The sequence below is a fragment of the Dreissena polymorpha genome, chromosome 4, assembly GCF_020536995.1.
Source record: "Dreissena polymorpha isolate Duluth1 chromosome 4, UMN_Dpol_1.0, whole genome shotgun sequence".
NCBI classification, from domain to species: Eukaryota; Metazoa; Mollusca; class Bivalvia; order Myida; family Dreissenidae; genus Dreissena; species Dreissena polymorpha.
Window position 1 is genome coordinate 71,291,096 of NC_068358.1, and position 20,013 is coordinate 71,311,108.

The 20,013-nt window shown below is 34.6% G+C and overlaps 1 protein-coding gene across 2 annotated transcripts in view; it reads right to left on the reverse strand.

The window, feature by feature from the left end:
- Positions 1-3,526: 3,526 nt before the first annotated feature.
- The window catches only part of LOC127877003 (39S ribosomal protein L28, mitochondrial-like), an 82,130-nt gene continuing 65,643 nt past the window's right edge, over positions 3,527-20,013 (reverse strand). For both annotated transcript variants that reach the window (XM_052422575.1, XM_052422574.1), the window contains 3 exons: positions 6,250-6,382; positions 4,957-5,011; positions 3,527-4,155 (listed from right to left, as the gene is read on the reverse strand). In XM_052422575.1, the coding sequence (XP_052278535.1) occupies positions 4,113-4,155; positions 4,957-5,011; positions 6,250-6,382 (231 nt within the window). In that variant the 3' untranslated portion in view covers positions 3,527-4,112. The remainder of the gene's footprint in view (positions 4,156-4,956; positions 5,012-6,249; positions 6,383-20,013) is intronic.

The following is a 20,013-nucleotide window of genomic DNA, read 5'->3' on the forward strand; positions in this document are numbered from 1 at the left end:
AATTTAAGTTAAAGATCATTATTTATGAGTGCACGAATAGGAGCTTGTTTGTTGTTATATTGACCATTGAGACATTTTACAAGAAATGTCTTTATGAAAGACAAACGGGATTGAAATAAAAATTGAGATATATGTTTTGCATTAGAATATGCATGGCTACCAAATGATCAGGAATGTGACTCTCGGACCCCAGATTGGTTGGTCGCCGTGCCTCTCGGACCCCAGATTGGTTGGTCGCCGTGCCTCTCGGACCCCAGATTGGTTGGTCGCCGTGCCTCTCGGACCCCAGATTGGTTGGTCGCCGCGTAGAAAACGTCTTGGATCCTGGGTTCTTAGAACACACTTAGACAACTTATCTGACCCGAACTCAAGGTAACAAAATCTAAGATGTTTTAAATGTACCGAGGATAAACAACTGCATACTTACCCATGTTTTTTCCATTAAAACCCACTAAATTTCAGTTATTCATTTACACAAACTTTTAAATAAATTCGTCACGAAAAAAAACATGCGCACATTTTTATTTCAAAAATTGTTTATGCTTATCAGTAGTTATTCATACAGTGTGTTTATGCTTATCAGTAGTTATTCATACAGTGTGTTTTTACTACGGAGATAAAACTTCAGTTTTACAGAAAGCATCTTGCGTACCCCGAGAGGTTCTAAGATTTTATGAAAATAAGGTAATTATTGTAGATTATACTCCATTTACTGACGAAGTTGACAAAGGGACCAATTATATATATTTCTCAATAAACCGCAAACGCGATTCAAATATGAATTCGCATGCACCGTTACTATATGAATAGGTAACTTCACTTTTTATTTAACACTACAGAAAGGAAGCCGCGACGTGCGCTCAACTGGCATTTGTCCATTTTGATCGACAGGAGTCCAGTGAATAGGAACTTACAACTTACTATTAATTTTAAGCTTAGGAAGGCTGAACATCAGTTATTTATTTAATAACTCTCAATAATATTGATAATATTTTGTATCATTATGTGACGGATAACTTTTTTGTACATGGCATGCAATGAGTAATATGTATCATTATTACAGTTGGCGGTTTTGTCGAATCTGCATTCATAATGTTGTTATATAATTAATATTTGGTGTGAATTCATAACGTTGTAAAGTAAATGATTACGTACACTGTAATCCCCAAATTTATAGGTGAACCAGTAAACATTGCTTTCAGTTTGCATTACCTAAAATACTATTAAACAAGGGCTGTTTGTAAAACATGCATGCCCCCCATATGGGCCGTCAGTTGTAGTGGCACCCATTGTGTGAATACGTTTTTTGTTACTGTGACCTTGACCTTTGACCTAGTAACCTGAAAATCAATAAGGTCATCTGCCAGTCATGATCAATGTACCTATGAAGTTTCATGATCCTAGGCCTAATTATTCTTGAGTTATCATCAGGAAACCATTTTACTGTTTCGAGTCACTGTGACCTTGACCTTTGACCCAGTGACCTGAAAATCTAAAGGGGTCATCTGCCAGTCATGATCAATGTATCTATGAAGTTTCATGATCCTAGGCCTAAGCATTCTTGAGTTATCATCCGGAAACCATTTTACTATTTAGAGTCACTGTGACCTTGACCTTTGACCTAGTGACCTGAAAATCAATAGGGGTCATCTGCCAGTCATGATCAATGTACCTATGAAGTTTCATGATCGTTTTAAGTTTTAAGATCGTTTTATGATCGCCTAAGCGTTCTTGAGTTATCATCCGGTAACCATCTGGTGTGAGTTATCATCCGGAAACCATCTGGTGGACGGACCGACGGACGGACCGACCGACCGACCTGTGCAAAACAATATACCCCCTCTTCTTCGAAGGGGGGCATAAAAATTGCAACTACATGTATCGGGCATTACATTCGGCAGCTGCATAATTATGTAAATAAATTTAAGTTAAATCTCATAGGCCTTACAGTTTAATGACATACATCTTCAATTCTCGTCGTAATATTGTTTTATATACTAAAAGAGTTTTCCTTCATTATGCAAATATGATCGAGTGTGATATAAAAATATAAATTATCAACGAGTTAAGCTTGACATTCACATGTGTGATATACAATGGTGTAAATCAAGGAGTTAAGCATGAAAATCAAGTTTTTGAACTCGAGCAAAGAAGTATAGGCAAGAAAATGTCGGGTTTGTGGAAAGAAGGCACAGGTACTTGTGAGTAGGCAGAAAACAAGAAATTATCAGGAAAATGCCAATAAATCAAGTCGGGCAAGATCTATAATTACTGCAAGGATGTTCAAATAAACATTGCAAAATCGGAAAAAGCAACACGTTCTTATTCAAAGAACAGAGAATTCATCGTCAAGGAAGGTCATGTTTTAATTACAGGTAATATAAGTTTAAGTTCAGATGTCAGACAATTTAATGACATTACTCCGCGTTGTGTCCTCCTCTCCCATCCGTCTAGTGCGTTTGCAGCCTTTGCATGATGCTTACTCTCGCGGAACGGCTTCTGTTGATTGTTTGCTTATTTGAATAGGCGCACGCATATTAACACAAAACCTCAATTTGAACCACAAAATGTCGGTCGATATATCATTGTCTTTTAAGTATACTTCCGGGTTCAGAAAATATTCGAACACGTGCACGGCCAATTTAGTATGTATCAGAGTTTTATTTCCGCCCAAAATCCTATGTTGGAAAACGCGCTACGGAATACGTAGCGAAATTCTCTTCGAACAAAACCTGCCTCAACATGCTTTTGAGATGGAGTTTCGGAGATATAGACCCCTTTTAACAGAGCATTGACATAAATATGAAAATAGCTTATTTGAAAAAAGCATATAACGACCAATTTAGGCTCGATGGTCATTTTCGGCTCGGGTACTTCATGCATCTACCCCGGGAACGGAAAATATACTTAAACGTACCCGGGAATTCTAACGCTAAATTGGTCGTTGTCGGTTTATTTTTTTCAAATTAATTATGTTCATATGTCTGTCAATATTTTGTAAAATGGCCTCTACACTTCCGAAGCTTCATACCCCCAAAAGCATTTTGAGGCAGGTTTTGTTCAAGGAGATTTTGTTTTCGTGTTACTTAGCTGCGTTTTATGGCATCGGATTTTGGGCGGGATTAAAACTAGAATGCAGTCTAAGTTGGCCGCGTACGTTTTAATATATGTTCAGTACTCGGGGTAACCGGGATACATGTAAGTAGTACCCGAGCCGACAATGACCAATGGAGCCCAATTAAGCGCAAGAATTCCCGGGTACGTTAAAGTATATTTTCCATACCTGGGGTACATTTAAGAGTACCCGGTGTACATTTAAGTATAATTAAGAGTGCACGGGGTACATTTAAGTATTACCCGAACCGACAATGATCAATGTAGCAAAACTGTCCCTATTTCTTAACAATATTCATGTTAAACAAGTATTTTACTGTCATGCTGTGTTACTCACTTATTTGAAGGGTGGTCATTCCTCAGCACATCTGCATCAAGTTTCAAATTCTAGGAGGATAACCCAAACGCACACCAGTTTTGATATGTTTATTATCAATATGATGAGACAACGGTATAATGGACTTGATGAAGCGCAAATGATATCGGTTAAAATTGCAAAATGGTAAGTCGTAAACTTTTACTCAAAAAGGGTCCTAAGAAGAATCGATGTACAAAAACCGATATATAGAGGGGATGTCACTGTACATGATTGACATTTGTGGCAGCAAGATTGCTCTCCCTTGCATATGAAACCGGCTATGCGTGTATTTTAGTTTCTTTGTTTTATTGACATATGATAAATGCTATGCCATATACCTGTATGGCGTGTGGATTAATCAACTAAAGTTTGCATTCAAGAGAACAATACGAATGAACATGCGTTTATTGATTCAAACGTTTTAGTTTTGAAATAAGTTTTTGTGTACAGTATGTTATTAGTTTTGAACATCCATTAAAAATACAAAAACTTTGTTCTCAGTCATTAGGACATAAGCAATAAAAAAGGAACCACTCATATTGCAAAAACAGAGTTTCTCATCTGTTTCTAAAGATATTAGACAACCATGTTATAAAAAGTGCAGCTGTACATCAGCACTGAAGATGACTTCCACCATTGGTTACTTGATGTAATCCTTGACAGCCCTTCCAAAATCTTTAAGGCTGAAATTGATAAAAGCTCTTTTTTAAAATAAGCCTTGATCTGAGAAAACTGGGCTTAATTGTTGATTTATTCGTAAGGTTAAATAACAATACTATGTTGACATACCTATAATCCTTACAATATGGGGTATGTAAGATATATACCTATAATCCTTACAATATGGGGTATGTAAGATATATACCTATAATCCTTACAATATGGGGTATGTAAGATATGTACCTATAATCCTTACAATATGGGGTATGTAAGATATGTACCTATAATCCTTACAATATGGGGTATGTAAGATATGTAAACAGCAACATGTCAGTTTATCTTAATCAAACAATGAAGATAAACAAGAGATATGTTTGTTAGAAACACATTGCCCCCTTCTGCGCCGCTTTGAAGCCATATATTTGACTTTTTACCTTGAAGGATGACCTTGACCTTTCACCACTCAAAATGTGCAGCTCCATTTATTACACGTGCATGCCAACTATCAAGTTGCTATCTTCAATATTGCAAAAGTTATGACCAATGTTAACGTTTTCGGACGGACAGACGGACGTACTGACAGACAGTTAAAAAACTATATGCCACCCTTCGGTGGCATTAAAAGAACTTGAAAAGACCAAGGGCAAGATACTAGATGCTGTACCATCTTTTATGATTCCCCAAGTTCCAAAAAACAAGAATAATAACATTTAACATGTATGCATTAAACCCCATTTCCTACAGCAAGGCTTATTTTCAATACTGCTTATTAAAGAAGTACAGTTTTAGTAATGACCATGCCAGCCCTTTAAATGTTGACTAACCTGATACTTGGTGTGAGTTTCTTTTCCATGGGCTTGGGACCTTGAAGTTTGAATTCTGAAAGAATAACAAATAATAAAATCATAAGAAAACCAAGGGTTGCTTTCAAGACTTCAAAGTGTTAAGAGTTATACTAATAGTTTTAATTGTTTCTAAATGTCAATACTGAGAAAAATTTCTTTTCAAACAATAATTTGAAATACAGTACTGCTTACGAACTTGTGTACCATATTTAATTATGTGGCTTTTAATCTGTATCTGTATACACAAACAAGGAAAATTTTGTTGTTAGGTTTTGAAATTCAACACCAGCGACCAAAAAAACATTAGATAAAACAAGGAGGCCATGATGGTCTATAAGCGCTCAACTGAGTTCAAGGACAGCCATTTGTCAAAGACATTTCTTGGTGATCTCAGTTTTTGATCCCAGGTGACCCAAATTCAAAATTGGCATTGATATTGTCATAAAAAACATTCTGACCATGTTTCATCAAGCTTGAGTCATAAATGTGGCTTCTAGAGTGGTAGACAGGTTTTTCGTAGAGTTAAACTCATGACCTAGTTTTTCTGACAAACATGACCCTCATTTAGATTTAGTATATATTGTGTAAATATATGTTTTTGTGGATGGATAAAAAAACAAGAAAACAGAATAATCATCATCAATACAGGTGTGAGAATAGAAAAGAAGGCACCATATCAGGGATGTAACGAGACCACAAGAAACTCAGGACACTTAAACATGTGATGGGCTCGTACATTTTCCTACGTACTCTGTACAAAAGCTACTTAGAGAACAAGTGTGGGTTACTCATGTCAAAATGTAAGATTATAACTCTTTATACTATTTCTTTGATATATCAATGTAGAAATGCCCATAAAACACAACTTAAAAGAATGTATGTTGTTTATTTTATCACTGCAGAAATTATGATGTAATAGAAGGCACAATTTTAATACTAGTAGCTGTTGATATTTTATAATATATTTGGATTGGTGAAGAAAAACCTTAATGACTCTTCATTATTACCAGGAGACACCCCATTCCAGATACGACCCTTGGTCTTCAAATGCCCAGGATGAAGCACCTAAAACACTGCTCATCTGTTTTATGACTCATGCAAACCACTATGTAGGTTAAGGTCGAGCAGGGACTCAGGCGTGTAACTTCTGAGTTCAGGCAGTAATCACAAGACCTCTGATCTCTTCTATATGCCAATGACTGACTAACTACCAAACATGAACCTGAGGTAGGGAGAAGGAATAATGCTCAGCTGTAATGCCAGTTTACCCACCTTTGTATTCCTGTCTGTACTTGTCGGCCAGCAGGTACTTGAGGGGCGTAGTATCACGTCGTGACTCCTCCTCCTGCTCCGCCTTCTCTAGTGCCTCACGTATGGACAACCCCACCCATTCCGCCTCCTCCAACTGAAGACAAATACAAGCCGCACTCTGTGAAAACAGGGCTAAATACAGGGCCATGTGACCTTGACCTTTGCTACTTTAGTCAGTTGTTTGTGTTACTTTCTGCATTGTATACAGCCCATGTCAATCTCACTTTTCAACCTCACAATTCTGAGCTTTCTAAAGGCATAATTGTTTACCAAGGAAATATAACTGTGGGTACATGAAACAAGAGGAATGAATTGTATACTTAATATAAATTTTCCCGCAGTATCTCACCCATTTGTTTTGAGGTCTAAAACTAATCCAATTAACAGATTAAGACTTTAAACACACCCCGTCCATCTATCGTATGGCCTTGCCAACGGTGTCTTAGGTGGATAAGAATTTTAGAATGTTTCAGCAAGTGAACTTGCAGTATTAAAGGGGCCTTTTCACAGATTTTGGCATTTTTTAACTTATTCATTAAATGCTTTATATCGATAAATGTAAACATTGGATCGTAAAAGCTCCAGAAAAAAATCAAGAATAAACTTAAAAAAAGGAAAAGAACATTGCCCGGACCAGGTTTCGAACCAGTGACCCCTGGAGTCCTGCCAGAGTCCTGAAGTAAAAACGCTTTAGCCTACAGAGCTATTCCGCCGAGTACACACGCTGTACGTATTTTATACCTTATATAAGCAATCTTCGTAGTTTCACAAAATTTAACGACAAAAACAGAACTCTCCAAATTATTCAATCGTTTCGCGTTGCAACGCTTTATAATTTTTAGGTTTTAAAATCGTCAAAAGATGCATATAATGGCTCTATTAGACCATGGTAAATGTTCAGTATTACTGTTTCCTCACAAATATCATAACTAAAACGAAAATTTGCGAATCTGAAACAACTTTTTTCAATTTTGTCAATTTACCAAAGCGTGAAAAGATCCCTTTAATACTCAACAACCATAATATTAGGTCTAAATGCAAATTTTATTTTTAATATATTTGCACATTGACTAATTTTTTTTAAAGCAAAAATACCATAATGTTCTGTTTTGTGTAACTGTGATTTTTATTATTGTCTTAGTTTGCAGTATATAAATGCATTCACTGAATCAAAATTACTGTTGTTCAATTGACACAAATCAAAGCAATCAAGGGAGTTAAATCTGCATACTGAATTGTTTATAAAGAACAGTTATTTCCCTTAATGTCAAAATCATTTTATGAAACTCCAAAATATGTCTGACAGATACCAGAAGATTTTAACTGATTATATTATCATCCATTTTATCAGTAGGAATTCATTAAATTAATCAAAACAGAAAAGTGTCATCTGTGTTCCAAACAAAACAAATGTAATTAGCCAATTTAATAAACAACAAGAACTGTCAGAGGACAGCGCGCTATTTGATTGCTTGACAGTATAACGTAAGCCATCATGGAGAGGGGGGTGGGGGGTATAATGTGGGTGTGTGATCATTTAATAGATGATCTTTCAAAAATAAGAAAAAAATGTTTTTTAAATTTTTTTTTAGGGGGGGGGGGGGGGGTTTCTGGGGGGGGGGGGGGGCATGGGGGATGGTTTGGGTGGAGTGCATTGTGGTATGTCAGGTAAGTTTTGTTTTGTCAAACTTTAACATAAATTTATCAATAATATGCATATTCTAAGTATAAAATGGGCCATAATTCTGTCAAAATGGTTGATACGGTTGTCTGCTCTTGTTTATAAGTTGGGGTCATGTTGGTAAACAAATATGCAAAATATGAAAGCAATATGTCAAGGGACACAGGAAATATTTGGGGTAGTACGCAAACTTTAACATAATTTATCAATGCATATTCTAAGTATAAAATGGGCCATAATTCTGTCAAAATGCTTGATACAGTTGTCTGCTCTTGTTTATAGGTTTGGGTCATGTTGGTAAACAATTATGCAAAATATGAAAGCAATATGTCAAGGGACACAGGAAATATTTGGGTAGTACGCAAACTTAAACATAGATTTATCAATAATATGCATATTATAAGTATAAAAGGGTCTATAATTCTGTCAAAATGCTTGATACAGTTGTCTGCTCTTGTTTATAGTTTGGGGTTATGATGGTAAACAAGAATGCAAAATATGAAAGCAATATTTCAAGGAACATTGCCAACGGGAACGGCAACGCCGACGCTGGGGTGAGTAGGATAGCTCCACTATATATATTTCATATATAATAGTCCTGCTAAAAAATGACGCTTGTTGACAAATAAAAAAATAGTGTTTATAGCAAAACATAAGTAGAAAAAACATGAATGTGTCATTACAATTTCAAAATTCCTACATAAATAAAATTTGCAAGACAAACGAGTAATTGATCAATTATAAATGTAAAAAACTTTATGCTCATTTTATAACTGGGACTTGTAAAAATTTGAAATATCCTATTGATCTAAAACATGCTTTGTTTGATGTACATGAAATAAAATGTATTTAATTTCTCTTTTATTCAAATCATAAAATAAAGGACCATATACTGGTAGATGAATTTCACAAATTGGTCTGCCAATTACTATTTAGAAGTGCATACATTAATGTCAGTTTCTTAAATAAAACATCCTATTGAATGCAAATAATCTTTATAAAGTGCATTTTTATTTAATAAAATTGTAATGACCAACAATTAAAACATAGGAAAACAACTAACCATATTATCTTAATACAAAAATAATACTTGTCAAGCAAATGGTCAGATTTTAAACAATGAAAAAAATAGCATATGGAATCAAATTAAAATTAAAGTTTATACCTATGCAAATATAATTGTAAAAATGAATGGAATTTTCTTCAACTTATGTTTGATATGAAATGCTTTAATGATCAAGAGAGTACTAAAAAAACACAAAAGGCAAAAAAATCACCCCAAAACTTGACTGCTGTATTTCAATATTTTAGTGCAAAGTTGTAGGCAAGACATTATTAACAAACAAGACTATTGCCAGGCAATATATGTCCCCTACCGGCTCCACCACTGTCAGATTTTTAATATATTTGTTGCCATAGCAACCAGAATTTTTGACGTAGGAACAAAATGAAATGACGTGCATAATGTCCATATTGCCATCTATCCATGTTTCAAGTTTCATGAAAAAATATGAAGAACTTTTAAAGTTATCATAGGATCCAGAAAAGTGTGACAGACTCACAGACTGAAGGACTGACTGACTGATGGACAAACAGAGCGCAAACCATAAGTCCCCTCCGGTGAAACCGGTAGGGGACAATAAAGAGGAAAGATTAACATTTAAGCTACAATAGTCCCAACGCATATCAGTTCTTAAATAATTTAACATGACAACTTGTACCCATATTCCAACATCAAACAATAAGTCATTAAACTAAGTAACAGTAAACAAGGACCTGATGTCCCCTTAAACCCTAAATCATCTTAAAACAATCCTCCAAATCCCCTTTAAAAGCCCTTTCAAGTCTGATAAGTCAAGCCTCCTCTCTTAATGATGGTAATTTACCAGTCTGGGCACTTTAATATCATTTAGCAACACCTTTGGATGTAATGGACACAAGAACATGGCTATTAACCAGCTCAAACAATATCCCTCTGCCAATAATAGTGATCCCGAAATGTAGATGGCCATTCCATTTATGTACAGCAGCCTGTGTTTTAAGGCTTTTTATGACCGTAATTACCTTAATAGATCAATGATCAATTTGCAAATAACATCTTAAATACTGTAGATAGGACTTTGATAAACTTTGGTATGTCAAAACAAAATTTATAACATTGTTTAAGATAGCAATCTAGTGATAGGCATTTTTTCCATATGGTTTGGTTGTTTGTCTGTAGCCCCTGGGTATTTTCGACCAACCTAAAACGCAAATTCATGTCTTTACCTTCTGTTTTTCCTAATTTATAGCACACATCTTCCACCTTTGGGTGCTCAATTGGTCAATACTGATCATTGATGTCTAGACATTAAACAAGCTAGTATTGTTTGTTTCAAAAGAGTAGTTATATTTTCCATTACATTGCATGCTAATGAAAACATATGTGGACTAATTTTGAATTAGGAACAAATTACACTTATGATAATGTATGTGCTAAAATAAAGAAATACCTTGGACTTAATTTCTCTGAATCAGCTGTATGGTATGACTTTATGCTTATCACTTATAATTTGTTTTAACAAGTTACATGCATGTTTTTGTTTTCTATTTTTTACATGGAGTACCTTAATAAAAAATGTTTAGAAAAAATGCTGCATATTGGACATTTTTTCAATAAATGTTCACAATTAGCATGTTTTTACTCAAATGGGCATATTGATTGCATATTTGATACTAATTTGCATGTATTTAATATTGAAGCATTTTAAATTATTAACATATTTTTGTTTCAATGACTGCATATTTACAATGTTATATAGCAAGACTTTTGCATGCGTTTGAAATATTATAAGTACTAGTATTATCAAATCAATATTGTATCTTAAATTACTTGTGAACAGAGTACAGTATTTCGAATGCGCAATTAATGCTTTGCTTTGGCAAAATTACCACCACCAAATAATTTAGGAATGATAATCCATCATCTAATTTTAATTATTTGTAGAACATTTTAAATGTGATAAATGCTGAAATAACAAAAGATTGCCAAGCAATATTGTCCCCTACCGATGAAACTCCACCATTGTCAGTAATTTTTTTGTTGTTGTTGCCATAGCAACCAGAATTCTTGACATAGGAACAAAATGAAATGACGTGCATAATCTCCATATTGCCATCTATCCATGTTTCAAGTTTCATGAAAAAATATGAAGAACTTTCAAAGTTATCGCAGGATCCAGAAAAGTGTGACGGACAGACTGACAGACAGAGCGCAAACCATAGGTCCACTCCGGTTTCACCGGTAGGGGACAATAATATATTTTCAAATACCCTATTACTTGATATTTAGGTTTCACACCATTCAAATATAATCATGAAATACAAAAGCAGCCAATCAATCAAGAAAAAGACAAAAACTTGACAAAATCTCTCTCATCAACCGAACAAACAAATATCTCATTTGCTATGCTTGAACAATTATGTTTGACCATGACAGACATTTACAACCTTGCTTTTTTAGGTACAAAAACATTTTGACCACACATAAACATCTTCTTTACAAATCACTTTCAGTCCTGATTTAAAACTGTTCCCATCACAAAAGGTATAAATCTAACAGACAGTTAATTAGTGAAAACGACCTAAAAACTGTCATAGTTCCCACAGACATCTAGTGGCTGAATCCACAGTTTTTTCTCCTCTTGCATAACAGGAACTCCTTGGGATGTAATGATTTTAAAGGACCATGTAGCCATTTCACACAGAATTAGCACATAAATATTGTGGCCCTTCAATTTTTTTCACCATCTGACATTCATGCCAATTATAACTGGCGTTATTGAAGGGCAGAAATTGCTGTCAACTATCAAATTTTGTCAAATCAAATCGTCTGATATCTTGATGATTATAGACAGGTCTTACAATCCAGTGACTAAAAACCATCATCAGTTTGTTACTTCAACTGTGAAGTAAAAAAGCACCATGGGCTGGGGTCTAAAGAAAAGTATGACACCCTACTGTACAACTGGGTGTAATGTGACTGTAATGGCTCTGTTTTCAGCACTTTGAACATAGATACCAACATGACTGTCAAAATATTATGACCTAATGGTTTGATAATTGTGAAAGCATGCGCATTTTCTATGTGCAAAAAGTGTCGTCCCTGATTAGCTTGCGCAGAGCGGACACTTTTGCCTAAACTGGATATTCATTTTGATGAAACTTCCTCTAAACAAAAAAATCAATAAAAACAGACAGAATCCTTCCTGATAAGCCTTTGCTGTCAGCGCAGGCTATTCTTGGACGACAGTTTGCGCACATGCATAGAAAATGATTTATCCACAGTTTGGCTCATATCATTTTCAGTAAAAAAAATTAAAAAAAATAAAACAGTATATAACGCAAACAATACTTTGAATTGATCAATATCACAAGACTTGAAATGACTGCAGGGATTTGATGAGCAATCTTGGAAGCAATTACATCTCTGCATGGGTTGAAAGACTTATATTTACACAAATAAGCAAAGTGCTGTACCTTATGAAAGAAATTAAATCTTAAAGTCTCCAGAAAACTGCGTGAAACAAATGACATTCTTTGAAAATATGATGATAAATTAAAAAAATAAGTTTTTAATAACACTGTGACAGCATTTCGAAAATTTTGTATCCATATTATTATAGCATACAAGTTTTATTCACAAGACATATTGAACCTTTAAAATCTACTCACTTGTTTTTCATACCAGAAATTGTTATAGAACTTGTCATTTTATGGTATTAAATGTGGAATTTGAAAACTCTAAAGAAACCAGAGCCATCATTACTGCGGACAAGTTTTGCAGCATTCTGTGAAATTGAGCTGTCCGGCTCATGGTAAAACCACTTCCAATGTGTCCCTGCCATGTTATCAAGGGGCCCAATCATAGTGGCATGATAGGAGTCCTGATAAGCACCTGGCAGGGTCAGTAGGTGATCCAATCAACCACCTATTGGGCTTTCTGATTGAATTGTGTGTATAGCAATGCAGCTTTTTTGCCTTGACCAGCATATTGTCATGTTGTGGCTTGCCTCTCTGTTATGCTTTTAAAAGTACCAATTTAAGGTATATTCTTATGTCCTGTTGTCAGTAATTTTTTGGCCAAAAATACAGCACAAAATAAATAAAAACAACTAGTAATAAGCTTATCTTAAGTGAACTGTTTTCTCACAAAAACAATTATTTGCTTTTTAAATTCAGTAATCCAATGATGGAGAATAAATCTAAACTAGAGAATAAATCTAACTACGTATTAATAAAAAAACACACATACATTTTGCAGAATTAAGTTATCAAAATGAAATTTCCCTGAAACTCATTCTGGAAATATAGGATTACTTCCCACACTCAGCGTCCAGTCCAAATGGTCACTGAATTTCTTTCACTGTTAATGTGCCAAGGTTTGACATTTATATTTTGACATGTATAAAATAGTGAGAAAAAACCTGGCTGAGAACACTTAACATAAATCTGTTTTAAAGCCAGTAAGAACAAGTGCCCTTATTGGATTTGAAATATATTAAAGAGCCTAGCTTAAGGAAAACAGGGATTATTATGATTGTAAAGTACATGTAATATCCCAGAATAGCCTGTGAAGTCAGCACAAGGTAATCAGAGACAATAGTTTCCGCTTTTAGGAATTCTTCTTACGAACGAAGTCTGTTCTATATAAAAATCCAGTCTAGGCTATGGGTGTTGTTCATCATTAACCTTTGCGGTCTGCACAGGTTAAAATGGGACGACACTTCATGCACGCGGCAATAAGCCGGAGTAACTTGCAGTCTGTTCAGGTTGTATGCTGTTTGCTGCTCATCAGTACCTATTAAAGCTTGAAAATGAAGCCTTTGAATTTAATAAGAAAGGTATTTCATTAAATGCAACTTTTTAAGGGACTACACATGTATCCAAAAACGTATACCCCGGTAGATAAAGTGGTAATGGATTAACTCTGCAAATAAATCTTAGCCATGTTATTGTCCAGTGCCTATAGTCCAAGGGCTAGGGTCATTTAGTAAACCATGTGTTCATACTTACAGACCTTGTTTGTTAATTAATTTAATGCCCATTAAATTTTGTAGTAACAAACTGAGGTAAGCATCTGTCCCAATAATAAAATCTAATAAGTTCTCATAATTATTGTTTCTGCATATTCCATCGCACATTCTTGCCATCCCGTACAAACTACTTGACACCAACATGTGTGGAAAATAAACTGAACTAAGAAGAGTGGCAGATTGTTCTTACAGTTTCTGGGCTTGCACAGAAAGATGGTCAGTCTTTCCAAGATATGGAATTTGAGCGCATGTGAGACAGTTTAGTAAATAAATAAAACAGCATGTCCACGAAGATGTAAAGGAAATAATTTGTTCCAGCACATTTTATTGAATGTTTACATCTGCGCCTGTGAAAGTCTTAATGATACTCACAGGATTTCATAAGCCTGGATTTGTAAGTCCATCACCCAATATCATATGCCTGGATTTGTAAGTCCATCACCCAATATCATAAGCCTGGATTTGTAAGTCCCTCACCCAATATCATATGCCTGGATTTGTAAGTCCATCACCCAATTTCATAAGCCTGGATTTGTAAGTCCATCACCCAATATCATATGCCTGGATTTGTAAGTCCATCACCCAATATCATATGCCTGGATTTGTAAGTCCATCACCCAATATCATATGCCTGGATTTGTAAGTCCATCACCCAATTTCATAAGCCTGGATTTGTAAGTCCATCACCCAATTTCATAAGCCTGGATTTGTAAGTCCATCACCCAATTTCATAAGCCTGGATTTGTAAGTCCATCACCCAATTTCATAAGCCTGGATTTGTAAGTCCATCACCCAATTTCATATGCCTGGATTTGTAAGTCCATCACCAATATCATATGCCTGGATTTGTAAGTCCATCACCAATATCATATGCCTGGATTTGTAAGTCCATCACCAATATCATATGCCTGGATTTGTAAGTCCATCACCCAATATCATAAGCCTGGATTTGTAAGTCCATCACCCAATATCATACTGGTCATGTACGTAATTCCGGCCTGTACGTAAAAAATCGGCCACCTGTGTATAATCATTTTCATGATCTTAACGCACATATTTTGTTTTTATTTAAAAAAATCAACATGAAAACCATCCCCACTCTCAATATTTTGCAAATGTAAGAACCATATCACTGTAAACTATTGTGTTAAAATGTCACAAATATAGCAGGAAATATTTGGCTCATGGGGAAAGTGATGTCATCATTAGTTGCAACAATTATAATCATATAAGAAACAAATATATTTGATAAAATTATTTTTATTTTATCTTATAAACTTTAATTAAAGTTTTACCAATTAATTGTACAAAAACTTATATTCAAAACATACAAATCAGAACCTAAATATAAATTTTTAATATATGAATTACCTCCCTTTAAAAGAATATTACTAGATTACATGTTTTAATATTATATATAAGCGTTTACTAATTATCAACACTGAAGTCAACTTTTCAAACAAAATGTGTTTACTTTTTTAGCTATGTTTGAAAAAAATTATTTAACACATTAAAAACATATATTTTTTTATGAAATAGCAGTTTTCCATTGTTTATATTTATTAAAATAGGTAGGGGGAGTAACTGGTATAATAATTTCGCATTTATTTTTAATTTAAAATAAAAAAAAAATAGTATAAACATTGATTAATACTCTGAAAATGAGGACATTTGTCAAAAGATATGCTTTGTAATTTTATCTGCATATCAAAGTGGCCGATTTTTTAGGTACATTTAACCTTCGAAAATGGATAGTTTACATGTCATCATTTTCTGTTCATTAAGTAACATTCACTGATCTAATTCTATTTAAATTTTCATGCTAGGTGAGTTTTGAACCCAGGATTATATATGTGAAGTTTAGTTTCAACCAGTTGCCTAACATTAAAGATTTTTCTTAAATAGTCCCAAAAGTGGCCGGAATTACGTACATGACCAGTATGCCTGGATTTGTAAGTCCATCACCCAATATCATAAGCCTGGATTTGTAAGTCCATCACCCAATATCATATGCCTGGATTTGTAAGTCCATCACCAATATCATATGCCTGGATTTGTAAGTCCATCACCAATATCATTTGCCTGGATTTGTAAGTCCATCACCCAATATCATATGCCTGGATTTGTAAGTCCATCACCCAATATCATATGCCTGGATTTGTAAGTCCATCACCCAATATCATATGCCTGGATTTGTAAGTCCATCACCCAATTTCATAAACCTGGATTTGTAAGTCCATCACCAATATCATATGCCTGGATTTGTAAGTCCATCACCCAATATCATATGCTCATTATAACAGTCTGGTCATTTGTTGATAAATATCATCCCTAAATATATAGGAACAATTAAACTCCATTATCAGCAGATAAATTCTAATAAACCCCCGCATCCCGCTTGTCTTTTATTAAAGGTAAGAAAGCTATTCTAAATACAATACAAGAACATTCATACAAAAACAACATTAATACATCAAAATGATGAAAGCTGGATTGACAGCCTTGGCAAAGAAAATGCAAAGCCTTCGTTCAAAGAAAATAATTCAATAATTCAATGCTATAAGGCAGCAGTTCTTACAAAAGAAAATTACAATTTTTTTCTTTGCAAACTAGATTGTTTGAAAAAAATAATTTGTATTAAGTGTTTGGCACACATGGAATATACAGGTCTATTTGATTATACTAACTCTAGTTACCAAGTTTGTTAACTTCATTTACACCAGAGGCATCACCCGCTATTGTGTGTATAAAAACTATATGTGTCTTGTTCTGTGAAAATTGGGCAAAATGCATATGCATTAAGTGTCGTCCCAGATGAGCCTGTGCAGTCCACACAGGCTAATCAGGGACGACACTTTCTGCTTTGTATTTTTCCTTTAAGGATTTAGTCCCTTTTTACGGAAAATCTAGTTTAAGTGGGAAGTTACGTCGCTGATTAGCCTGTGCCAAATGCACAGGCTAATCTGGGACGACACTTTATGCACATGCATTATGCCCAGTTTTCTCAGAACAAGACACACATGATTAACCCTATACCACTTAGATACGTATTTTTACCCATTTGTAGTCACTGTATTTAAATTTAATTAAAGATCTTTTTTACTAGATTCAATTTTTAAAGGCTTCATTTCAAACCCTTAGATACTGATGAGCAGCAAACAGCATAAAACCTGAACAGACTGCTAGTGACTTGCAGGCTGTTGTGGATTTATGCTGTTTGCACATGGCCATTTTCACTTATTGCTTCTGAGTGGGAAAGGATAAATAATTACTAGATCATTATTTTAAAAGCAGCATTCATTGTTTAGTTTTGTTAGTAATTAAAGATGTCAATTATCAATTTTTACCATATTTTTTTTTAAAGGTTTTATGGTCAGGGGGGCAAATAGTAAAAAGAGGCGTCAACCCTGATCATATGCCCATATGTACTGTTGTGTGTTAGCAAGATTAGTGACAATCGTTGTTTAAGAGCTGATTTTCTTATCATATCATTTTCTGATATTTTGCAATGTCTGCTAGAAAAATGAGTATCTGCCACAAATTCCATTGTTTTCCTAAAGAGGTGCACCATTTCAAAACCATGACTTTAAGCACTCATCATATGAATGTCTAGCATTTTTTTCTGGGTCTGGAAGAAATAAACAAAAACATGCATTAAAATCAATTAACTCTAAAAGCCATTAATTTTACATGTGCCAGTGCATCTTTTGTTTTGAAAAACACATTCTTCCAGTCATCTGCACATTTTCAGTAATCGATCTTGACAAATTCTACCCATGGTGTATGCCTGTCACAGATGAGATAGATTTTAGGGACATTTAAGCCCATCCGTCAAAAGATGCTTGCCCATAATTAGCATCAGCAAAGAAGATAATTTCACTTAAGGCACTAAATAAAATTAACTGGTGTTTTCTTAAAAATGCATCCAATTAGGCCATACTGATCTATCATATGGTCTCCTCATGGCATCAAAGCTGTGGATATCCAGATAGTTTGTCAGTGTTTACAGTAATTAGGCCCCAAATTATGGCCCCTTTTTATTCCTTCTTTGTGAGCACTAGCGATGGAGAAGATGACTTCTGATGGTGGTTAGGGAAATCTACACCAGATTGTAAAGATCAAGGGCGAAATTTAATTGTGACTACAGAGTGTTTAATGAGGACATTCTGGAGTTATTGTCTTGGAAAATAAACCATTGAGTACCAGTAATTACATGCAATCAGTGTGGAGGGCTGAGTTATTTACTGATGAATAACCCATACAATCGTAATTTCAGGCAAGGAGTATTTCAATGCCTTTGTACCTGATTAAATTTCAAAAATCAATGTTTAAATGCTACTTTTGGGGAGACTGAAGACTCTTGCATTGTTCTTTGATGAAATAAATGTGTTGTTCTTTGTCTTTCTTCACTAGAATCAGCTGCCGCAGACATTGGTGGTTTTTATAACTGTAATAGTGAGCTTTGGGAGGTGGTGTGTTTTTTTGGGGGATTCATGTCAAAATATGAAAAGTACTGAAGTAAAACATGTTCAGTATGAAAGAAATTCACAATTAAGCATTTACATTGTAATTGTTTCAAACAAGATGAAAGAGAGATATCTGAAATGTGAGAAATGTGTGAAATTAACTTTAAAAAGTAGAGACCACATAAGAGAACGGTTACCGGTACTTTCAATTGTTGGTGTTCTTACCAATGTTAAAAGATATTAAATGCTGGATGTCTGATGACAACACAAAGAGTTCCCCAGTTAAAATGACCGACACAAAACAAACTAAAAAAGCAATGTTTATTTTATATTTGGAAACATTTCATGTCAGTCTGTACCAGATAATGAAGTTTAAAGCTTCCAGATACATTTCAGTAGATAGTCATTTATCACATGCAACAAATTTAGTGTTAATTGGAATGAATATTACCCATTAAAATAGTAACTCATCATTTGCCCAGTGCCAGCAATTTATGCTTACTGAAATATCTGAAATTGTTTCAAGACCCTGGCTGAAGTACATGTACCTTTGATAGCACAGAGCTCCCTGGTTGGCAAAAGCATCATCCATTATCCCCAAGATCAAAGAACTAACCTGGGATTTTTTTCCAATTTCAATTACCAACTTTAATGGGACCAAGGGATGTCACCCAGCATGTGTGATTTTAAATAAATAAAGCTCCTGTTTTTGTTACAAACTAACATGGCAATAATGCGCTATAAATGGAAATAAAATCCCAATGGTCAGTGAACAATCTTGTATCATCAGTTGAGCTGGTCATTGACCATGTCCTCATTGATTGCAGCATATTGTGGATCAGAAGAGCTTCTGGCAGTGTTCACTGAATTATTTTCCCTTTTTGGCACCAATTACCACCAATAACATATGCTTGTTGTTTCTGAAATAGACTGGATTTCAGGGGGGAAACCTGGGCCATGAAAAACAGGTGAATGCTTTGTAATGTCAGTTTAGAAATATTTATTGAACATCTATGAGAAAACATTACAAATATTGCATCAGGTAGTTTAACCAAATATATTTGAGCTCAATAATATTGTATGACCAGTCAAAGGCTGACATCAACATTTTTTAGTTCATTTCCTGGGAAGAACCAGTGCTTAGTGCTGTTGGTCTCTAGGAAACACTATGAATATGTATGCTCTAGGTTAATGAATGTATGGCTAACAATATCCACAATAATATGGCAACTTAAAAGAAAAGTTATATTTAACAATTTGCATGTTTTTTTTAATAACCTTGACTTATACCCCTTTACCAAACTTGACTTATACCCATTTTCCTTGAACTTGATTTAAACTCCTTTACCAAACTTGACTTGTACCCATTTACCAAACTTGACTTATACCCTTTTACCAAACTTGACTATCCTTATATCCATTTACCAAACTTGACTTATACTCCTTTACCAAACTTGACTTATACCCTTTTACCAAACTTGACTTATACCCTTTTACCAAACTT